Below are 21,162 nucleotides of genomic sequence, written 5' to 3'. Positions count from 1 at the left end.
AAAATGTACAATGACAGGCCCCCAGCTAAAAGTACCCCAATTCCTGAAGTTGATGTCAAGTGAGTAATTTGCAATCTTTGTACATTGGGTGTGTTGATGTTTGTTCACTAATGAAATTCAATATGTACAATTACAGTCTCATACCAAAATTCAATAAAATCACAATGTACACTGATGGTCATTGCTTTGATCACTGAAAATCCTCAAATGTACACTCATGTATTATTGTACGCCAAAACATATGCATTTGTACATTAAAAAAATTGTTTCACGTGATGAGAGAGAAAGAACTAGCCCACTTTCAAAAATAATGCCAAAAGCCAGCCACATGGGTAAGGTGTAGGATGCTCATCCTACACCTCGGTGTAGGATCTAATTTGCGAAGAAAGTAAATATTATAGTGAGGTTATGTGAAACATCTAGATAAGAAAAAGAAGTCAAGAGCTTTGACGTAGGAGTTAGGAGCCTCTCATGTGCGCTAGAACAACCACATGGTCCTTATACAAACAAAAGTACTATTGTTGTTTAGTATCTATAATTTTTATCCTTATTTCAAGTTTTTAGGATTTATAGAGATTAATTAACTCGATTACTTAGGATCATTAATTTGTTAGGCTGTAAAAAGATGGGCTTATCTATCGTGGAATGCATTTTTAGGGCTATTATGAGATGCATCCTTAGACTTTTATGGAATTGATAATATTGACAACACTATAGATTAATCATCGTAGATTAAATTGGAAAGACCATATTATATATCTCTAGTCCATACTAGGACACCGAAATTAACCAATAAGTGACGTCAACTAGTAAAAATAAAGCACAAATTTAAATACAGTCCTAATGTAACAATTTTCCTTTCAGTTGTCTATTCAACTATGGGTAAAACTTGAAATTTGCACATTATACACCCAAATATATACTAGAGTATAGTGCAACTCCTTACATTCTCCTACATCGTCTCCTTTGCACCGAGTTGGAAAATGCACCCATGCGTAGTATGCAAATTGTACAAACTTGTGAAATTCAATATTCTTAGGCTATACACTTGCTAGAAATCTCTCCTCTACGTGTTAGAATTGATTCTCAATTTGACACCCGAAATAGGTACAACCATATAAGTTAACCTACATCTATAAAGTTATATAGAACAAAATAATATAAGTCATAATGAATTGCGTCTTTATTGTAGACTTGATAACACAATTATAGAAAAGGCATATAATATCCATTTTGTTTGATGGAAAACATTTTCCATCGAAAACAATTTTCTGCTAGAAAATGGAAATAATATTAGTTTTCCTTTATTTGGTTTGATGAAAAACTGAAAAGCACTTTTAGCCTTAGTTTTTTTTCTAAATCCCTTGTTCAACCAAACAACGAAAAATGGACGAAAATTGTTTTGCGGACTAACGTTTTCCTGAATGGACCATAATCTGGTTAACTTGTACAGTGTACCTACCTATAGTCTCAACTCTCAAGTCTTATCCAAAAGGGATTTGCAAATTGGGACGAGTATATCAACAATGCTCAGTAATTCTTATTTTACAGCCTTCACTGCAATAGCCTATTCTTATCTGGCGCAAAGATTACTTCACATCTTCAAATCTTTAACCAGATGCTACAGAACAATATGAAAAAACTCCAACAGAAATGCTCCGACGAAAACTTCCCAAGCAATATTTCACAACGCCCTGTGATCTGAAAGAGTTACATAGGAGAAATATCAATGGATCATAGAATCACCCCTCGAAGCAATTTCATATTACAGCGCCCATAGGCCAGAGGGGAGGAAACTACAAAAATACTCGGTCTCTAAACTCATCACTCGGCATCAGTTTAGGCAACAGATGATATGGTAACATAGTAGAATGCATGTCAGCAAATTGTGGATTTGTTTGCTTTCAATTTTTTTTCTCCCGGAAGTTAAAATAAGGGAGATTCCAACGGAACCTCCCAAAGATAAAAACGTTATCATCCGATCTCATCACCTTAATAATTACTTCATAATCAGAGCATCGCGGCCTGGACCGACACCAATGTAGTGGATGGGAACGCCAACTAATTCTTCTATCCTCTCAACACAGCGACGAGCTGCCACTGGAAGGTCAGCATAGTTTCTGACTGATGATATATCGGTCTTCCACCCGGGTAAAACCTCATATTCAACCTGATTCAACAACAAAATACACAAAAAGAAGAAATCATATTGATGTGATCGACCTAGCTAGCTAGAAGGACAATCGCTTCATCTTCAATATAGCAAAGTGAAGCATTTTTCCTAAAGCTTTTATTTATTTTTCTATATTGAAAAATTCCTTACAGCTACAAGCAGAAACTGAATGCTAAAGTGGTATTCATCGGGACCAATGTGATCTTAAAAGATGCTGCTCTTTTTCACTGAAGATTAATTTGTTTCTACTAATTATCTAAAACATGCTGCTCTTTTTCGCTGAAGATTAATTTGTTTCCACTAATAATCTCTCCATAACTGTTAATGGGAGTCTCATGTAGCTAGGATAACAGTTATACTTCATGGCAATTAAGCACAATTCTACTGCATTTATAAAAAAAAACCACTCACCTTCAACCGTTCAAGTACCCGTAGGTCACCAGGGAAAGATTTGATTGGTGTACCATCAACATCCTTGTATGCAACACCCAACTGGATCTCGGGAAGATCAGACAAAACATCTAATTTCGTCAGATTCAGAGCAGAGAAGCCATTAATATCGCAACTATATTTTAATGCAACCACATCAAGCCAGCCACAGCGACGAGGACGGCCAGTGGTTGTCCCAAACTCCTGACCAGCGAACCTAAGCAGATCCCCACCCTGACCTAGAATCTCTGTGGGGAAGGGACCTGAGCCAACACGTGTAGTGTATGCTTTTACCTGAAACCAAGATATTTATTAGGAACCTATGCTAGTGAAACAAGGAGGTTAAAATTTCTAACATTAGCGCGGAAGCAGTATATATATAAGCTCTGAAGGCAGAAAAGACAACAACTCTTTCACACTCCACTCGTACCCTCCACCGCCCTCACCCTCCTTCCTGTAATTCCTGCCACCCTCTCTCTGACCTCCACCACCACCACCACTTTTCTCTTCTCAGCTGATACATTGCATCTGTGAGCCATTAAACACAACTAAGCACTAAAAATGACCCAACACATTATGTTGCTCAATAAGAAAACCAAGGGCACCCCTTGATGGAATCGGGCAGTGTCCCCAGAGGTATATGGTACACATCAGCTTCTGAGCTGGATTATTTTTAGATAAGTTCCTTGACCTCTCTCCTCATCAATTCCAGGGGACTCACCAGTCCCCTAATTTTTATATTAAAAAAAAGAGATAGGGGGGAAGGGTGATGTCACTAAAGAGAAGGTCGGTGGGAGGGAGATAAAGGAGCCGGAGAGACAAGAGAGTTGTTGGAGAGGTGAGGTGGTTGAAAGGGGATGAGCCGGTGATAGTAGCCGATGCTGGCAAAAGAGGTATGAGGGAGTATTTAAGAAAAGGAAGGAGGCCTCTCTGTTGTTGCATTTTTCCTGTAGCAGTTGCCTACATCCATCTCTCACACCTGAGAGCGCGAGAGAGAAGACAGTTGAGGAGGGCAGGGTGAGAAAGTATACTCTAAATAAATTTCACCCAAGGAAAATTTCTCAACATTATTTTTGTTAGGAGGGTGTACACTTTTTAGCATGTATATAAAGACATATGAAAGAGAAAAAGGTATTACAGGAAGTATAACGACAAGATTATAACTTACTACTCCGATAAGATCACCAATAACGCGGGGAGCAATACCAAGACCAGTACAGATGCCACCAGCCGATGGGCTAGAAGAAGTTACGAAAGGATAAGTTCCAAAGTCAATGTCCAACATAGTAGCCTGACCACCTTCAACCAAAACCTTCTTTTTCTGTGAGATTGATTCATTCATGACAAGAACAGTATCAGCAATAAATGGCTCCAATCTCTCAGCAAATCTTTTGTACTTTTCCACTTCATTTCTGAGCATTTCTGGCCCGTAGTGAAAATCTTTAAATCTGGATGCTGCATCCAACAACAAAATTTCAAGCTTTTGAGGAAAAGTATCCATGTGCCTAAGGTCACCTACTCGTATGCCATTCCTTATCACCTTGCTTGAATAACAAGGCCCAATGCCTCTCTTTGTTGTGCCAATGAAGGATTTAGCAAGCTCAGCTTCTCTAAGCCCATCCACTTCTTGATGGAAGTCAAACAACAAGTGAGCACGATCAGAAACCAATATACGACCCTTGCAAGAGACCCCATTGGACTCTAGGCCATCAATTTCACCAAAAAGTCCAGGCAGATGCACCACAACTCCATTTCCAATAACACATAAAGTTTCCTCATTAAGGATACCAGAAGGAACTAAATGAAGGGCAAACTTCTTTCCCTCGGAATTATAGATGGTATGCCCAGCATTAGCTCCACCCTGAAATCAAGGAAAAGCAGAAAAAAGAGTTGCCATAAGCATACATAAAGACATCATAGAATTGGCAATCTGCATCAAAGTGGACAATAGCAAGAGCATACAACTTTCTATTGCCAAGGAATAACGAATAAACACACACAAAGAAAAATGAAAAAGGAAGACAATATTGGGTACAATTCAAAGAATTAGATCACTTCAGATTTCCTAGATACTTCATCTCCAACCTGTGTGTAAAACTTCGCTTTACTCTAAATTCTCATAGGTTATCAATTCACAATTTAAAGAACAAACTTCAATAGCAAGCTCAACTCTTTCTCAGATATTATTAATTGATTATGCAGATCATTTGGAAGGAGTGCAGTAGACTGAAGAAAGGCAAGATGCTGACAAAATGATATTATTGATTTAGTGTAACCTACAGAAGGTGTTGACAGGAGAGTACAAAGATACAGCACTATAACTCACACATGCATTTTAGAATTCCTCAAACACTGTCCAACGATAGTAGCCAGAGGATACGTGAATTGTACAGGTAAGGAGCAAAAATATGATAATGATTTTGGGCCTCATGGCCCTCATATAATATCTGGTCAATGGAAAAAGGAAGCGCAACATAACAAGATGTAAATAAAGTTGAAAAATTAAGCTAAGGATTGCAAGAGAAGAATTATAGGTAAAAATGATTATGACCAGTTGACCACTAATATTGACCGATAGGTACTGATTAATTCTTCATGACAACTAAAGATCATCAAAACTCTCCTTACATCCCATTGCAAAACTCGAATATTGGTCAAATCATCAATATTTAGTATCATAACCTCTTACAATATGACATTCTACCAGAATTTAAATATAAACAAGTCCACAGTGATATCACTAACAAACTAACTGATAAAGCTTTGTTCTTCTCGACTTATTTTTGCTGAACCTTAAAATATCTATCTTAAACTTCACTTACTTTTGCTTAACTTACTCTGATGAACTAAACTTATTTAAGTTGAACTTGTAATTGCATGACATAACTTTAAGCTGGACTTAACCTAATCTTTCTGAAGAACTAAGCCCAATCAATAATGAAGTATATCCATAAATAAAAATTTAAGTTCTTTTAGTAAAAACGGTTTAACTCCTTCAATGTTACTGTTTCTCTTGAAAACCATAGTCACTATAACATTACAAGCTGGAACATAGAACATGTACAATGTATAAATATATAAATAAAATTGAAACGTAAATTATGAAAGGTTAATTTTTTATCCTCGAAACAACCTCAAAATAAAGAAAAAACTGTTTAAAAAAGAAAAAATATATATAAAATAGCTAGAAGAAAAACATAAAAAAATAAATATATAAGGTTATGAAGATTCAAGGGCATTCTTGAAAAGTGAAATTTATCCTACCAAAAAGCACTTTTTGCTTTTTATATAACATAGTAATAATAAAATTCATTTCATTGACTATGTATGCCAAGAAGATTGATGAAAGCCAGAGCCCATTTTGGGCCCTTCAAAGCCTTCATCCTTACCAATATTTCCATTTAACACTCGAATACATACTGCATCAACCATATGCCAATTTACCACATAAGAAGTGCAGACAATTTTAGGAGCTTTTTAACAATTAAGACAAATCTAATTGAGGACCTAATATGGTGTAAAAATCTTAGCACATCACGTTAGTCTTGTAAGAGACCGTCTATTTTTAGTTTAAAATTAAGCACGGCCCAAACTCAATATTAAGTAGAGGACATGTCACCTTTTTTAATCTAGTAACTAGTTTAATATATTTAAAAACCAGTTTAATCTATTTTATGACCAGGTTAATCTATTCAATAATGACATTCTCGAACCAGGGCTAATTTAATCCATTTAGTGACTAGTTTAATCTATTCTATAAGACTATCGAGTTATTTTTCGAAATTGTATGTTGTAGTTCGAGAATCAAGAAAATAAAGGAAGGATAAGAAAAGGGATGACTAACATAGTATTGGATTAGAGTGAAATGGAATGGGCTTTGTTAGAAAAATTCAGTCTTGTGTTCATCTAATTTTTTTATTAAAATTAAATCGCCTATTCTAATAATTTGTGTAGCACATTATGAGGCAAAAAAGTAAACAGATTTCTCCACATCCATAAGCAAGAAGCCATCTTTCAAGCATGCTTACATGACTTTAAATTCCATCAACTTCATAACTAAAAATGTTAAACAAATCATCAACTGTTTAAAATTTCCAATTCATCCCCGAGAAGAACAAAAAAAACTCACATATCAGTTAGAAAGTTTGTAATTAACATGGTCGTGATTTCCATTTGTTTAAAAAAAACAAATAACCACTATAACTGTATATGAACATCATGTTAATTACGAGTTTGCCACGAATGAATAAGTTAGGCTCTATTCTTTTGGACTGAATTGAACTTAATTTATCTGAGCTGAACTCAACTTAATTTGTATGAATTGAACCGAACCCAACAGAACTCCATTAATTTGGTCCAAATAAAAACAAAGTCTTAGTATTCACCCTATCTTACCATTATAAAAATACACTCAACTCCGTGAACAATATCCCATAACACAGTATATATCGCGTGCATATAAGGCTAGTTTATAATATTAGAACATAATTATGCCAAAATCATCAGTAATACCAAAAAATCAATTTCTTAGAAAATTTAACAATGCATATATATATTAAAAAAAAACAATACAAAACGAAGAAATAATATTAAAAAAAAAGGTAAAATGATAGTATTTAAGAGAGAGAGTGAGAGAACCTGACAACGAGCGACGACATCAAAATGTTGCGCCAAAATATCAACAAGTTTACCTTTACCTTCATCACCCCACTGACATCCCAACACGCCGGAAACCTGACTCAACTCGCCGATCCGACTCGGTGACTCGCGAGTTTTCTCAGAGACGGCAACAGAACAACATTGAAAGGTTTTCCGGAAGGTTCCAGAAACACGAGAAGGGCGACACAGAGGTGGGGCCCGAGTGTGTAGTTTGTAGTGAGTTGATCCGGTGAAGAAGACCGGGTTTTGGTCGAGTCGGAGGGCGGAGGAAGGGTTCATTTGCGTAAAGAGGAGAGAGAAAGTAAGGGAAAAAAAAAGTGGGCTGTAACCTGTAACTATGTAAGGGGGGAGACTGGAGGGAAGGGTTTTACTTTTTAGAGAGACTTCTTGGGACTTAAACGGATTGAAAACCTTGATCCAAGCCTGCTAATTTCGTGTTAGGATCGGATTGGCAGGACGTGTCAATTTTTATCACCTTTAGTAAAAATTTAGGCCATGTTTAGTTCACCTTATTTTTGTTTATTTCAGATTGAATTAGATCAGAGCAGATCGTATCATGCTTATATTTATTAACTCATTATTACTATTAATATTATTATTACTAGTACATTTGTTCAAAATGATTATTATTGTCTATGTTGTACTAATAAATTATTAATATTGGTAATTACTATTAATCTCATTGTTATCATTATAAATGTCATTGTTATCATTATTTTAAGTTATTTTATTGTTATCAAATAATAGAAAATTAAAAGCCACGTGTTAAGAACATAAGATTGACGTAAAAATAAGAAATATATATAATATGATAGCTCAAATTCATGACAACGAAACTACTAAGTTCGGATTATATTTCAAAATAAGCTAAGTGTGAGATACAAATTATAAATTTAGATTTGGTATACCTCTTCCTACCGAATTTCAAATCTCTCTAGCTCATCTATTATTTTGGAAATTTATAATTCGTCCGCTTTTCGAATTATTCGAATTCAAGTTATATGAACTCTAGATATAAGAGTGGCCATACTTATAATGATGGTTCCATGTATTATACTAAAGATAACTGGAATAATCACATTAACAATTGCATTGACAGTTATCTTCATTCTCAAATCCGTATTGGAAGTTCCATCCTAAATAGTAGTGACAGTTCCATTTTGAGTTACATTTTTAATGAAAGTGTAAATAGGAGTGAAAGTTTCAGTAAAAGAACTATCACGAATGGTAGTAATTTAACTAGAAGATTTGAAGTTGCATGCTATCCATTTCTTTCTTGCGCAAGTCATAGTTGTTTGTATATCTTATTTTATATGGAAAAAAAAGAGTTGAGTCTGCCGACTTCTCAAGTGTGAAACATTTGTAAGTGCTCTTTTAAATTAATGACTTGGGTTATATAATTATTTTTAGTAATAATTATTATTATGATGATTATAATTATTGTTGTTATTATTATAATAGTGATAATAATAATTATTATTATTAATAAAAGCTGTGTAAAAGTTGTTATAGAAATAAAATGATAATAATAGTAATACTATAAACATTTTGTTAAGGGAAAGTGTGAAACATTTTATAAGTGCTCTTATAGACTTGGGTTATATAATTATTTTTAGTAATAATTACTTACTATTATGATTATAATTATTGTTGTTGTTATTATAATAATGATAATAATAATAATAATAATTATTATTATTATTTATAAAAGTTGTGTAAAAGTTGTTATAGAAATAAAATGATAATAATAGTAATACTATAAACATTTTTTTAAGGGAAAGTGTGAAACATTTTTTAAGTGCTCTTATAAATTAATGACTTGGGTTATATAATTATTTTAGTAATAATTATTATTATTATGATTATAATTATTGTTGTTGTTATTATGATAATGATAATAATAATTATTATTATTAATAAAAGTTGTGTAAAAGTTGTTATAGAATTAAAATGATAATAATAGTAATACTATAAATAAGATCTTATAATGTAATGCATAATAATGAATTACAAAGTAATAATATAATAGAAATAATATATTTTATAAAAGATCAGATCGGATGATTTCAGGTGAACTAAACATAGCCTTAGACCAAGCAGGCTTGACGGCAGACCCAATAGTCGTGGGATTATTCTATTTTGACATGTGCACTATTCACATATTCTACTTTGATATATTTTTTTCATGTGTATAAATTCCAATGTTAACATATAAGATATTCCACGATTGGCTTGATGTTCATTTTCAATACATCAATTTTCTATAATTTTTTAACAATAGATAATCAAAGATATTAATGGCCAAAATTTGCATTGGCAAGTAAAGTTAAAACAGAGATCTATTTAAAAATGGAGGGATAATACATTATATGCTTGGCTTAGCTTTTATTTGCTACGAGCCTACGACTACAACTTCTCCAAAGAAAAATAGATAAATGCAATTTATAATTCATAAACCGAATACAATGATGTAAACAAATATATCAAATTCTATATATATATATATATATATATATATATTATATATATAATATATATTTATATATATATATATATATTATATATATATATTATTTGAATTTCCTATAATAGTATCACAATTTCAATAATTTTCGACAAAATCTAACAAATTAAGATAAGTCAAAACAAGTTGAATAGAATGGAGTTATGGACTTTAAACCTCCATTGAAGGCTCTTTGGGTTGACAAATTCTCCTACCATGAAAAAAAAAAACATGCAAAAATTAGGTCACAACCATAAAGATGTTTTTGTTTATGTGACATGGATGATGGATATGTTTGATTGGATTGTTTATTAGCAAACAATTACAAAAACACTTAAAAATAAGATTTAGTAGTGTGACTGGAAATGAATTAAATGGTATGATATGAACATATTATAAACTCTATTGAAAACAACATACTCATATGTCGCTGGTGTTTCATATACCCATATTTGAGGCAAAATTTTCACTTTGTACAAAAAAAAATAAACTCGCTTGAAATATCAAATAAATATTTTTTTCCAAATGATTTATTGTCACTAGAGTCAAGAAAGATTACTCCTATCTTTAATACATTGTGAGACTATAAACTTGTGACTTGTGAGTAGTAAAATCATCAACTTAGCTACAACTCGTCAAAAGAAAAAAGAAAAAAAAAACTTGGCTACAAAATATTGTACAAATGATTCTATCAAAAAACCTAATAGTATAAATGTGCTTCCTACATGTTACAGCTCTAGCTACAATACATACAGTACACAAGAGAATAACTACCCCAGCCCCCCTTCCCCCATTCCTTGTTTTTGTTTCTTTTGTTTTGTGTGCTCCTGATGAAACGACAGCAATTTCACGCCGCATGGAAGTTGCAGGATCAGAGACTTCAAGCCAACAAATAACTTGCAGTTGTTCATATCTTTTCACTGTTGATCTTTCAGCTATTTCTTATTCAGCATGGTATAGTGTTCAGCAGTTTTGAGTAGCGAAATCGACTAGCACTTTATCAAGCATTCTTGTGGCAGACCAGAATCTCTCCTTAAACGAAGAGATCGTTTTCTCCATGGGTCATTGTGCAACTTGTAATGCAAAATCTAAGTAGAACCACAGAGAAAGGTCAGCTTCTACAATCTAGCTAAGCATTGCCTTTCTAAGGCTGTATAGGATCTATAGTTGTCTCTGCTTCATGAGATGACCTGATATTGCTACACTGCTAGACAACTCTATTTGCTAAGCCAAGTAATATGCATGATATTAAAGATAAAATACAGGAAAATTGGCTAAAAGTAGTTCACTTCGTATTATATGATTGGTGATGATGCAAATTATTTTTTAGCCAATATTTCTCAAGTAAAAGAAATCCTTGTCGTTTGGGAAACAATGCAAATAATGTGGATGAAAACAGTGCATGAATGACACATCATACAAAATGGTGAGAAGCCTGCACTAGACAATGTAGTCAATTATATACCTGTATAAGAGTTGCAGATGCATCATCTTCAGTTAATTGCAACATCTCTTCAGCCCAATCATGGACATGACCGAAAGCAGACTTCTGCCTCTCAGCCTCACGCAAGACAGAATCACGATACAAAAACCTCTGCCAGATTCTTTGGACATTAGCCAACTTATAATCTACCTCTGTCTCATTATACCCCTACAAGTTACAGTACAGTCAGATAAACCGAAATACAATACTGCACAAATGAGATAACTTACTGAAACAGCAAGGCACAGTGAAAATACCCTTAGAATTTTTATCAAGTTTGGAATTTCATCCTCACTAATCCGAACAGCGAAACTTTCATAGTTGAGGAAGTTCTCATATGGAAGAAAGATGCCATCCTGAATAATCAAGAACCAACACAACATATATTTAGTGGATTTCAATAGTCCAATTTGTAGATTGTGAGAAGTTTCAAATGATTGAAAGTGAAGCATATACTTTGATTAGTCAGCTCAGATACTTACTCGCCAAACATGAAAAAATGTTACAATTAGATGAACATCATTAAGAAAAACAACAATCCAGATATTCAATATATAAAGATTTAAGACACAAACTGGTTACTGAGTCACAAACCACAATTCAAGCAAAAAGATCATTGAATTTAAACAATCCATATTTGCCTTGGCAAATTTTTAAGTTACAAAAAGATTTACTGCACAAAAAAGTGGTCAAATTCATCATAACAAAAAGAAGGAGGGCAGGGGAGCAACATTCAAACTACTACTGTGGCATATTTATCAAGTACTACCAATTCATGCAATGACAAAGTGTTCTTTGCCAATTACTGATTTCAGATACCTCTGTCTCTTCTGCTGTTCATTATCATATCAATAGCAACAAGGTACTTATATTATCAAGTTGTCATTTCGAATTCATTCCAAAGTTCACAAAAAGTGGCATGCTGAACAGGAAATTTGTTGAAGCAGAGTTTCTTGAGCACAATCATCGAGCTGTTTCTATACCCATAATGTATGCTATATTATGCTGAGACACATGGCTTCTTTAACTGAAGCAAGATCAGAAAATACCTGTTGATTTGCCTGCAAAGACTTTTTCTAGAGATGAAAGTATTCTTTTCAGAGCTTACACAAAACACCAGCTTCTTTTTAATATATAAAAGGGATGAAACCAGATTAAATCAATACAGCACAATATTCAATTTCATACCCTATATTATGTAATTCCTCTGTTTGTTATAAATTGCTACAATTCTCTTTTATGAAAGTTCCACAATAATTACCACAATTCCATTTCAGGGAACATTTGCCACCCATGTGTGTTACTTCTTCCTCTCCTACAATCACATGGGCATGTGTCCATTCCCATCAATTCTTCCTCATTGCTTAGTTTGTGTGACAAACCCATGTGTCCATTTGAAGATTGGACGAAGTATGAGTTATCATCCCTCCAGCTCCCAGCTTCCCCCCCCCCCCCCCCAAGAGAAAAAAGAACTCAAAGTTTTCACCATCATTGAAAACACTGGCGCAAGTGGTACATCAGAAAAATAATCAAGAAATTAGAAAGTCGACAGAATCCAAAACTACCTGAATTATCACAGGAATGCATCCTTGGAGAATGCTATCTTCCATTCTACCACTCCAACCATCACCGGGGAGAACCCCGCAGAAAACAGAACTAGCTAATTCTTCATGATATCTTTGAGAGCGAAATGGCGTCACAAGTACATCATTCTGGTGCTGGTTACCCAACTTCCCATGTTTGTCAGGACTTGAACCAAATTCTTCAGCTAGTCTTTGTCTGATACCCATGCTATATCTGCATTAAAACATAACTATATCACAGGTTGACTGGAAAGCAGTAGAATGAAGATAGCATACTTCAAGGATGCATTCCTGTGATAATTCAGGTAATCACAGTTACAGCCTTTGCATGCCAGTGTAGGTCCAGTACAAAGAACTTACGAAGCTTCTGGCCTGCCATTCTCATAAGCTGGCCCTAGATTCCCATTGAAGTAAAAAAGTGTCAACCTCTGGTCACGAGGCCTGCAGCAGAGCATTCATGTCCCAACAGGTTAAGAAATACATGTGTATTAATCAAAGCAACAACCTAACAGGAAGCTGCATTAGCATGACACTTCACAAAAATATTAATCAAAGCGTAGAAATGTTGGCATGAGACAAATTCAGTTCCGAGATGTGCACCTTGCCCATAGTTTGGCCCTATAGGAGTTCCCATCAGGTCGTTTCCAAGCGGGAAGAACAAGATCTTTGCTAGGGTCAAAGCAGGGGTGGCTGCCTCTTCTAGTAGGGGAAATAACATCCCAATCATCTGCCCAATAGGCAGTGGTTGAATAATTATGCTTTGAATTTGTGTTGCCCCAATGGACCAACATCATACTATTCCAAATCTCCTTCGGGGCATAGCAAGCACCTTCATCCCATGAGAAAAACTGTCATCAGGAATATAACAAGATCATTATAATCATTTCAGATTATGCGAGGCTAGAGTACGTAAGACTATGGGAATCTAGTATTTCTCGCTTTCATAATGTATTTAGAAACTCTTATCCACACCATACCCATATATGATCTTTTCCAGATGCACGTTCCCAATAAGGATACTGCTTTACAATGTGATGATATGCCTTTTTATAGAACTCCAAAGTAAAGGAACTCCTCAAGCCCGCATGCTCCTGAGAATTGCAGGTAATAAAAATTAACGATGAAAGAGCAAAAACAACGATGGTGTTTCAGCAAAAATAAACTATCAACCCACGTGTAAGGGTAATAACTATTAACCAGCCAAATCGAGCCTGAGCTAGGGAGTTGCTCGGCTTAACTGGTAGCACTTCCACTTGAGCTCAATATAGTCTTCGAGATTTTTCGAGTTTACATTTTCAAGTTTCAGCTTACTTTAGAACTCAACTTGAACTTGGAAATTATGTAAGATCAATTTCTTAATTATGTTTTGCTACTTCTTTTGAGCTTGTCACCGGTAATATGCACCTTTTCACTATTAATTTGTAGTTGAATTTTATATTCCATGCAACATAAAAATAAATTAAATATTTCGGGACTTTCTTGAGTCAAACTTAGTTGTTCTCGGCTCGTGAAAATCTTGAGCCGAGCTCGAAAAGATCACGACAAGCTTCCACTTTAGTGATCACTTATAGCTAAAAATATGTTAAAGAGTGCAAAAGTGAATAGCATGAATAGGTGAAAATCATAGATAAGAAAGAATGTCCAAATATATGTTATTTGGCCTCTGGTACTCGTATTACGAGTCTATGTCCAAGCATCCAACTCAATTAATTTACTAAAAGTTTCCATGATTTGTCCCAATATGAAGTGCTTAAGTGCCCCTACCCATGTAGAGAGTCAAGGATCTGACATGAGTACTCTCGGTAACATAAAGTCCGGGTATTACAGGTCCTAGACCTTGCATGCATTCCATCTTTGAGCTCACCATACAATGTCTTTGCTATATGAGATATTCCATTTTGGTAATTAAGGTGGTCCAAGCTCTGAGTTAACCCATTATTTCACTTCAATGACCTATTGGTATACAGATTCGAGATCTTGGAATTGCTCATTCAATGAACATTCTCGATATTATGCCTTGAAGATGACTCGAACCTCCATGTTGTTTAGCATGAGATTTTGAGTCTCGTGTGCTCCAGGCAGGGAAAAAAACACGGTCGCGTTTGCGGGAACGGCTTGTAACGGGGAAATAAACCGTTTTGCGGCTTACGTGGCGTGAATTTTAAAAAAAATCATATAAATATAACGTTATTTGCATTTTTTTAGTTTATGAAGCATTATTACAACATAATATAATCAAATCTAATAGAATATCATGTTTCTTCAACTATATAATTAAATCATAAAAAGAATTTGGCCAACGTTTGAAAAGAATGGAAGTAACGGGGATAAAAGCGTTCTAACGCAGCGAGTTCGTGTTACAGAACGGACAACGCGGCGAGAAGTATGTGAATTTTATTATGGCGTTCCATAACGAGATTTCACGGAACGGCCGTTCTGTAACGGAACGGGAGAGTTTTAATTTCGTGGCTCCAGGTCACAATTTGTATCGATTAAACAAATCGTTGGAATCGCTAAAGTAATACATTCTCGAAGGGCACCAGAAATAATATTGTTTCTGTAAAGTAGAGATTCGAAAAGAGGTTCACTAATACCATCAACATTATAATAAGTAGAGACGTTGCAGTCAATAAGGTAGGGATCATCAAAATTCAAAACACCAAACCATCCAATGTAAAGACGGATTTCAGTGCTAGTCATCCGGTAAGTGGATTATATATCTTTTCACTTTGCTCGAAAGAAATAACAACATTAACTTCTCTTTTGTGTGATGAATGAAAACATGTTTTCCACAAGTTACTCAAACATGATTATCCTAATACCATTGGGAACATTTTGTAAAAAAAACAAATTTGGTTCAAAATCTTTTGGAGTTATATAGTCCTCCCAAAGTTAGTGCCTTAGTGGAAATTTGTGGAAAATTTTCAAAACAAAACCCCGAGAAAAGTTCAAAAAATTCCCAAAACCATCCTCAAAAGAATCTAATGCAATCTCCGAAATTTACACTATTAAAAAAACACTAAATTGAATAAATATACAAACCTTACCTTAATATAAAAAAATTGTCAACAAATATTATACTTAGTTTGGGCACTTTTTTTGAAATAAATACTTAGGTTGTCTGAAATTTTATATAAATACCAATGTTGACCAAATTTTTTTCGAATCTACCACTTAACGGAATCTTGTAAAAAACTCCATTAGTTGCACGTGAAATTACAATTTTGCCCTTCCCACCACCACCACCGCCCCTACCACATGCAACAACCATGCTTGCCACTGTTGCCGCCACCACCACAACCACCCCCACCCACAAACAACCAACTACAAAACACGACCCCCTCCATCCACTCGACAATCATCCCACCCCACTATCCTAACCAACTATGAAACCACCACAACCTCCACCCACTTAACAATTATCCCACCCCACCACCCAAATCAACTACGAAACCACATCCACCCACCAAAACTCGACCCACACCCACAATACTAACCAACTACAAAACCACCACCACCTCGTAATGGTGGTTAGGAGAGAGAAGGGGATCGCAATGGTAGTGAGTATTGTGGGATTCGCAAAAATCTATTAAGTGATAGTGATTCCAAAAGAAATGGCAGAAAGTTGGTATTTATATAAAATTTCAAATAACCTAGGTATTTATCTCAAAAAGTGTCCAAAGTGTGGTATTTATTAACAAAATTTCCTAATAAAAATAAAAGTCCAAATAATTTGCATATCAGCTAGAAACCCCAAATCAAATAGGATATCCCTACAAAGTTTAGTCCTTAGATAAAAAGAAGGGTTTATAATTTCAACTAGACACAGCACAACTAGAAGAGCTGATGTAATTTACTGTAACTCATGGAATAATGTAACAATCATATAGTAACCTAAATGCAGCCAGCACTTATAGCGAATGAGAACAGAAGCAGAGGTTTCAAATGTTCAGTAAGGAATATATTCTATACACAGCTAGTCCAGCAGGAACCCTTGGTTGGACATTCCAAGGCAGACAGCCAATGGAATACCTAAAAACTTTCAGAATCCATTGCCTGTACTGAAAGGAATTACTGAAAACAGGCCACAAATTTACTTTGATGTGTACGCTTTAGCATATAACCGGATCAGATGCAGAGAAGAAGAAGGGAATAATACCCATGCACTTAAATATTTCAAAATTCTGGCTCAAAGTATTTTAACATGAATTTTATCAGATAAATGTAGAGCACGTGATTGAGTTGTAAATAGATCAAGTGAGAGTCTTTCTTTTTGTTGCTCAGAAAGTGGGGCAAGGGGCCTTTTCCCTTACTTCAGAAAGTCTTCCTGGAAGATTCTCGCTGTAATGCAAAAATAGGCTGCATGCACTTTACCTACCCTGACTAAAGCTTCAGAAAGTCTCACAGTTTGTGACGGTTGTTAAGACAAATACTTGCTCAATGCTCCAAAGTACAAACACTGGAAGACAACAATAACAGTCTAATTCTTAATAGAGGCCATTATGAAGAAAGCTCGGAAAAGGCAAGCAAAGGCATCATTCCAACAGACGAAACAGCTCCAATAACTACATATCATGAATATATCAACATAAACTTAAAGGCGTTATCACTGTATTCCACTTACCCGCATGTTCAGGTGAGGAGCGTCATCAGCACGAGTAATTATGCATGAATCAAGAACAGGAACAAAGAAGAAATTTGCTTCTTCACCGTTTAATGTTCTATACGGACTAGCTAAAAGACTTTCATAGATTGCCATCTGCATGGGAAAAGTGGTTATATGGCATCTTTGGAATGATGAGGTTGGGATGGGAGAGATTCACACAGTACCTGTGCCCCATAGAGCTGTTCTAGCCAGACAGTAGCATTTTTATCATCATAGAGCCTGTTTACACAGTGAAGCTTGAAATGGCGTCCCTGCAAAACAGAATTAAGCTCAAGGAAGTTTACATCTAAAAAGTGGAGTACTAACAAAAGCATGGTCCTCACTAACCTCAAGGAGAAGACTATTGAACTCTGGGGGTAATTCATAAACATATATCAGGGGCCTTTTCTTTGTAACTACAGTAGCAGCACCAAGAGCGTCAACGCTTCTAGCAGCATGTGCATAACCTGGCAGATCAACGTGAGCTGGATGTAGCCACTGAGGCCACTCACTTGTGGACAGGAAAATAGATGGGATACTGCAATCAGCTCCATACCAGCCTTCATGACACTGACAGCAAAACCCAATTTTAGGAGCTGCTAAATCAAACAGCACTAAGCATTTAGCCACTAACTAAAAGGACAGTTTAACGGTAAACTGACTATTTTCAGGAAGCCTCAAGGAATAAAATTATACTGCAAGATGTGCTTAATCAAGATAACTTAAAAAGGAAAGAGAATCAATATAAGCAATACAAGAGAATGCACAGATTGGGGGTTTTGAGGAAGCATTAAGAACTCCCATATTTGGGGCATGCAATGTCCATTTTAGTTGCTTAGAAGCGCAAAGCAAAGATCTTCAGCATACAACAAGCTCTTCTTCAGTTGTGATTATTCTTAAATGAATAGCCAAACTGATTTCCCGTTCTTTGTCCAGCAGCTCTTCAGCAAAAGACTCCTGAAACCCTAAAGTTCATAATTTATACTTTCTCGTAACGTTCTTTGCATGGTAATATCAATTTCACGATTCACACTACCCTTCTTAGCATTGAAGAGGCAACAAGAACAAGGGCTTAGAATAGGTAACGTCTAGTCATCTATTATGGACACATCATACAGATCTAAGGACTATCTAAATAAGGTGAGGAGTTCATTTTACCTGACAAAATCCACTACGGCAATAACCATGGCCAGAACATTGATTAATGCAGGTGGTAATAACAGGTATTTCGCAAAACTGTCCAATTCGTCCATCATATTTACAATGGCATTCCGGTTTGAATTTCGCCTTGCCAGTATATGCATCTTCTGGGTCTACATTGCACCAGCCTGGCACGCTACTATTTGTAGTGAATACATCCAAATCAGGTTTGCCCCAGTCAGTCAATAGAGGTTCAGCACTGATACTGCAAAGATGAAAAGAGATTGCAACTTAAATCATCTTCTCGGACTGAATGAAGAGGCATCACACATAAGTTCTTTAGCTTTTCTTACTTGAACTTAAAGCCACATTGCTCAGCCACAGGACGATACGGATACTTTGTACCTTCTCCACAAAAGCACATAGCTCTTGTTGTATCGCACTCACCAGGGCAAATCGAGACAACAAATCTACCATAGGGTAAATCAGGAGTTACTGGATAGTTGCAAGCCAGATACAGTGTTTCTGAACAATGTTTGCCTATGGCATGAAAATAAAATTTAGTTTACAGCATGTTTGCAAATGCCAATAAATGGCGATAATGGTAATGAATTTATAGGTCACTTTGTGAACATCCTATGTCAAGATCATGTTTCTCCATCTATAAATTTCTTATATTTTTAAATTTTCAATTGCCATCCATTACCCCTTTAGAGGTGGTATTAAGTTCAATGGTTTTATGAAGAATGATACACGTTTAGGATGAAGTTTCATTACCATGGACATCCAAATGAGACTCTCTTTACAAAACTACATATAAACATTCATGCTATTTATTACCACCACCAGACGGTCCATAACCTCTTTAGAGCTGGTATTGAGTAATAATAGAGACTTACGAAGAAAAACACATATTTGGAGATGAAGTTCTATCACCATGGGCATTGGCATGAGACGTTCTTTACAACATACATATTCATTTATAAGTATTCCTGATATTTGTTCATGGCCTAATAGAGCTTATTGCATGACATGATTGGGCAAGTATATATAAGTTTTGTGGCAATAACACCTAGCAACTCTATCTTTAAACTACATTACGATTCCAATATGCCATGATAACCTGAATAAATCTCAACGCACTGGTTCCACATATTCAAAGTTTGAACAATGTGCAAATTGCGACCTCTAAGGAAAAATATCACTAACCACTATATCCGTGAAAGCATCGACACTGTCCAAGTTCATGATCACATACCCCTCGGCCACTGCAATTACTCTCACAGACCTTTCCGCTGATATTCTGCAAAATCAAAACATCAAGATAGCAAAACTTAGTTAGAAAAATCATAACCACCTCACTGTCGGCTCACACCATATATCTACCTTTCTGACGTGAATGGACAGGAAAGGAAACTTAATACAATTGTGATGAGATACATACATGACATCTAGTACAATTCTATAATTTAATCTGAAAATATAACTTTCCAAATTAAAAATAACACATTGACTGATCAATACCTCAGTGATGTTTATTTCTTTAACAACTGAATCACAACCGGACAGCCACTGCCCAATCTTAGCCTTCCAAGGAGCACTACGATAAACAACTGCCTTGTGCACATCAGCAGGAAATCGACTGGTTAAGTCGAACCCAGGTCTGGAGGCTTCAACATCCTGTTGATTTATGTCTGTTCCTTTGGTTGATCTTTTTAGTGGAATACAAGTTGTTTGAACTTGTTTTATGCTAAAATACTCTAATGTAGGTCTCCAAGGTAACAAAGAGAGTTGAACTAAAGATACCAACACCACCACTGACCCAATTGCAACTATAAGTAACCAAGAACAACCCCTCTTTTGCATTACCAACATCATATTCCCAAAAGCCCTAAAAATATATTCCCAAAAGCCCTAAAAATATGTAATTTCCTTCGTTTATATTACATCGAAATTCTCTGATGAGACCGTCTTACCCTAAGAATGTCTCACTATTTATCTTAAAAGGGTCACTTTTCGTTTACGCTACTTCCAGGTGATCTCTTTAATTCAAACTTAAAGATAAGACCCAGTTACCAAAATCTTCCACCCACATACAAAAATCAATTTGATATGATGGAAAACTTGAGATACTAATTAATCACAACCAACTGATATTTCCCAGAAAAAATTCAAACTAATTACATGAAAGAAACAATTGAAGCAATTACGAACAAAACTAGCAACGGGAGACTGACCTCAAGATCTGAATTTGGTTAATTGAATGATATATACGAGGTAATGAGGGAATCTTATTAACGAAAAAGACAAATTAAGAAAGAGGAGCAGAATGTGATTAATTAATTTTAATTTCTGAGACTGAATTGAATATGAGCTAAGTGTACCTAATCCTTAGAGTGTAAAATAAGATACTTGAATCGGAATCTTAAGAAAATTGGAGCACAATGAGAAGAGGGAGATGATGGGGAAGAAGACGGCAAAAAAAGCCGCCAAAGTTGTGTTGGAAATGGGGTTTGAAGTGGGTTGTTTTTACTTCCTCAGTCTGGT

General features: G+C 35.3%; 2 protein-coding genes across 2 annotated transcripts; both read right to left on the bottom strand.

Annotated features, from left to right (window-relative positions):
* Nucleotides 1-1,484: 1,484 nt before the first annotated feature.
* LOC104889274 (adenylosuccinate synthetase 2, chloroplastic) lies at nt 1,485-7,630 on the bottom strand. The gene is made up of 4 exons (XM_010674464.3): nt 7,241-7,630; nt 3,771-4,463; nt 2,585-2,896; nt 1,485-2,170 (listed from the first exon to the last, which is right to left on the bottom strand). The coding sequence occupies exons 1-4, from the start codon at nt 7,538-7,540 to the stop codon at nt 2,000-2,002; spliced, it is 1,476 nt and encodes a 491-aa protein (XP_010672766.1). The 5' UTR covers nt 7,541-7,630; the 3' UTR covers nt 1,485-1,999.
* Nucleotides 7,631-10,265: 2,635 nt separating this feature from the next.
* Nucleotides 10,266-21,162, bottom strand: LOC104889273 (uncharacterized). The gene is made up of 14 exons (XM_010674462.3): nt 20,140-21,162; nt 19,825-19,918; nt 18,969-19,155; nt 18,634-18,880; nt 17,824-18,045; nt 17,661-17,747; nt 17,455-17,589; nt 13,808-13,921; nt 13,431-13,678; nt 13,191-13,271; nt 12,813-13,044; nt 11,505-11,603; nt 11,230-11,415; nt 10,266-10,852 (listed from the first exon to the last, which is right to left on the bottom strand). Exons 1-14 carry the CDS (start codon nt 20,491-20,493, stop codon nt 10,754-10,756), a joined length of 2,385 nt encoding a protein of 794 aa, XP_010672764.1. The 5' UTR covers nt 20,494-21,162; the 3' UTR covers nt 10,266-10,753.

This window comes from Beta vulgaris, chromosome 3 (assembly GCF_026745355.1).
Source record: "Beta vulgaris subsp. vulgaris cultivar EL10 chromosome 3, EL10.2, whole genome shotgun sequence".
In the NCBI taxonomy this organism is placed as follows: Eukaryota; Viridiplantae; Streptophyta; class Magnoliopsida; order Caryophyllales; family Amaranthaceae; genus Beta; species Beta vulgaris.
This window is presented reverse-complemented; position numbering and strand designations above follow the sequence as displayed.

Bases quoted from the DNA above. Each gene is read 5' to 3' on its own strand.
- LOC104889274 (XM_010674464.3), bottom strand. From the start codon at position 7,540: ATGAACCCTTCCTCCGCCCTCCGACTCGACCAAAACCCGGTCTTCTTC. The intron at 2,897-3,770 runs GTAAGTTATAAT...TCTTGGTTTCAG, and splicing joins TTGGTGATCTTATCGGAGTA to GTAAAAGCATACACTACACG. The intron at 2,171-2,584 runs GTGAGTGGTTTT...TTGTTGAATCAG, and splicing joins GGGTACTTGAACGGTTGAAG to GTTGAATATGAGGTTTTACC.
- LOC104889273 (XM_010674462.3), bottom strand. From the start codon at position 20,493: ATGATGTTGGTAATGCAAAAGAGGGGTTGTTCTTGGTTACTTATAGTT. The intron at 13,922-17,454 runs GTAAGTGGAATA...TGCAATTCTCAG, and splicing joins CTCCTCACCTGAACATGCGG to GAGCATGCGGGCTTGAGGAG. The intron at 13,045-13,190 runs GTAAGTTCTTTG...GTTTTAATGCAG, and splicing joins AATGGCAGGCCAGAAGCTTC to ATATAGCATGGGTATCAGAC.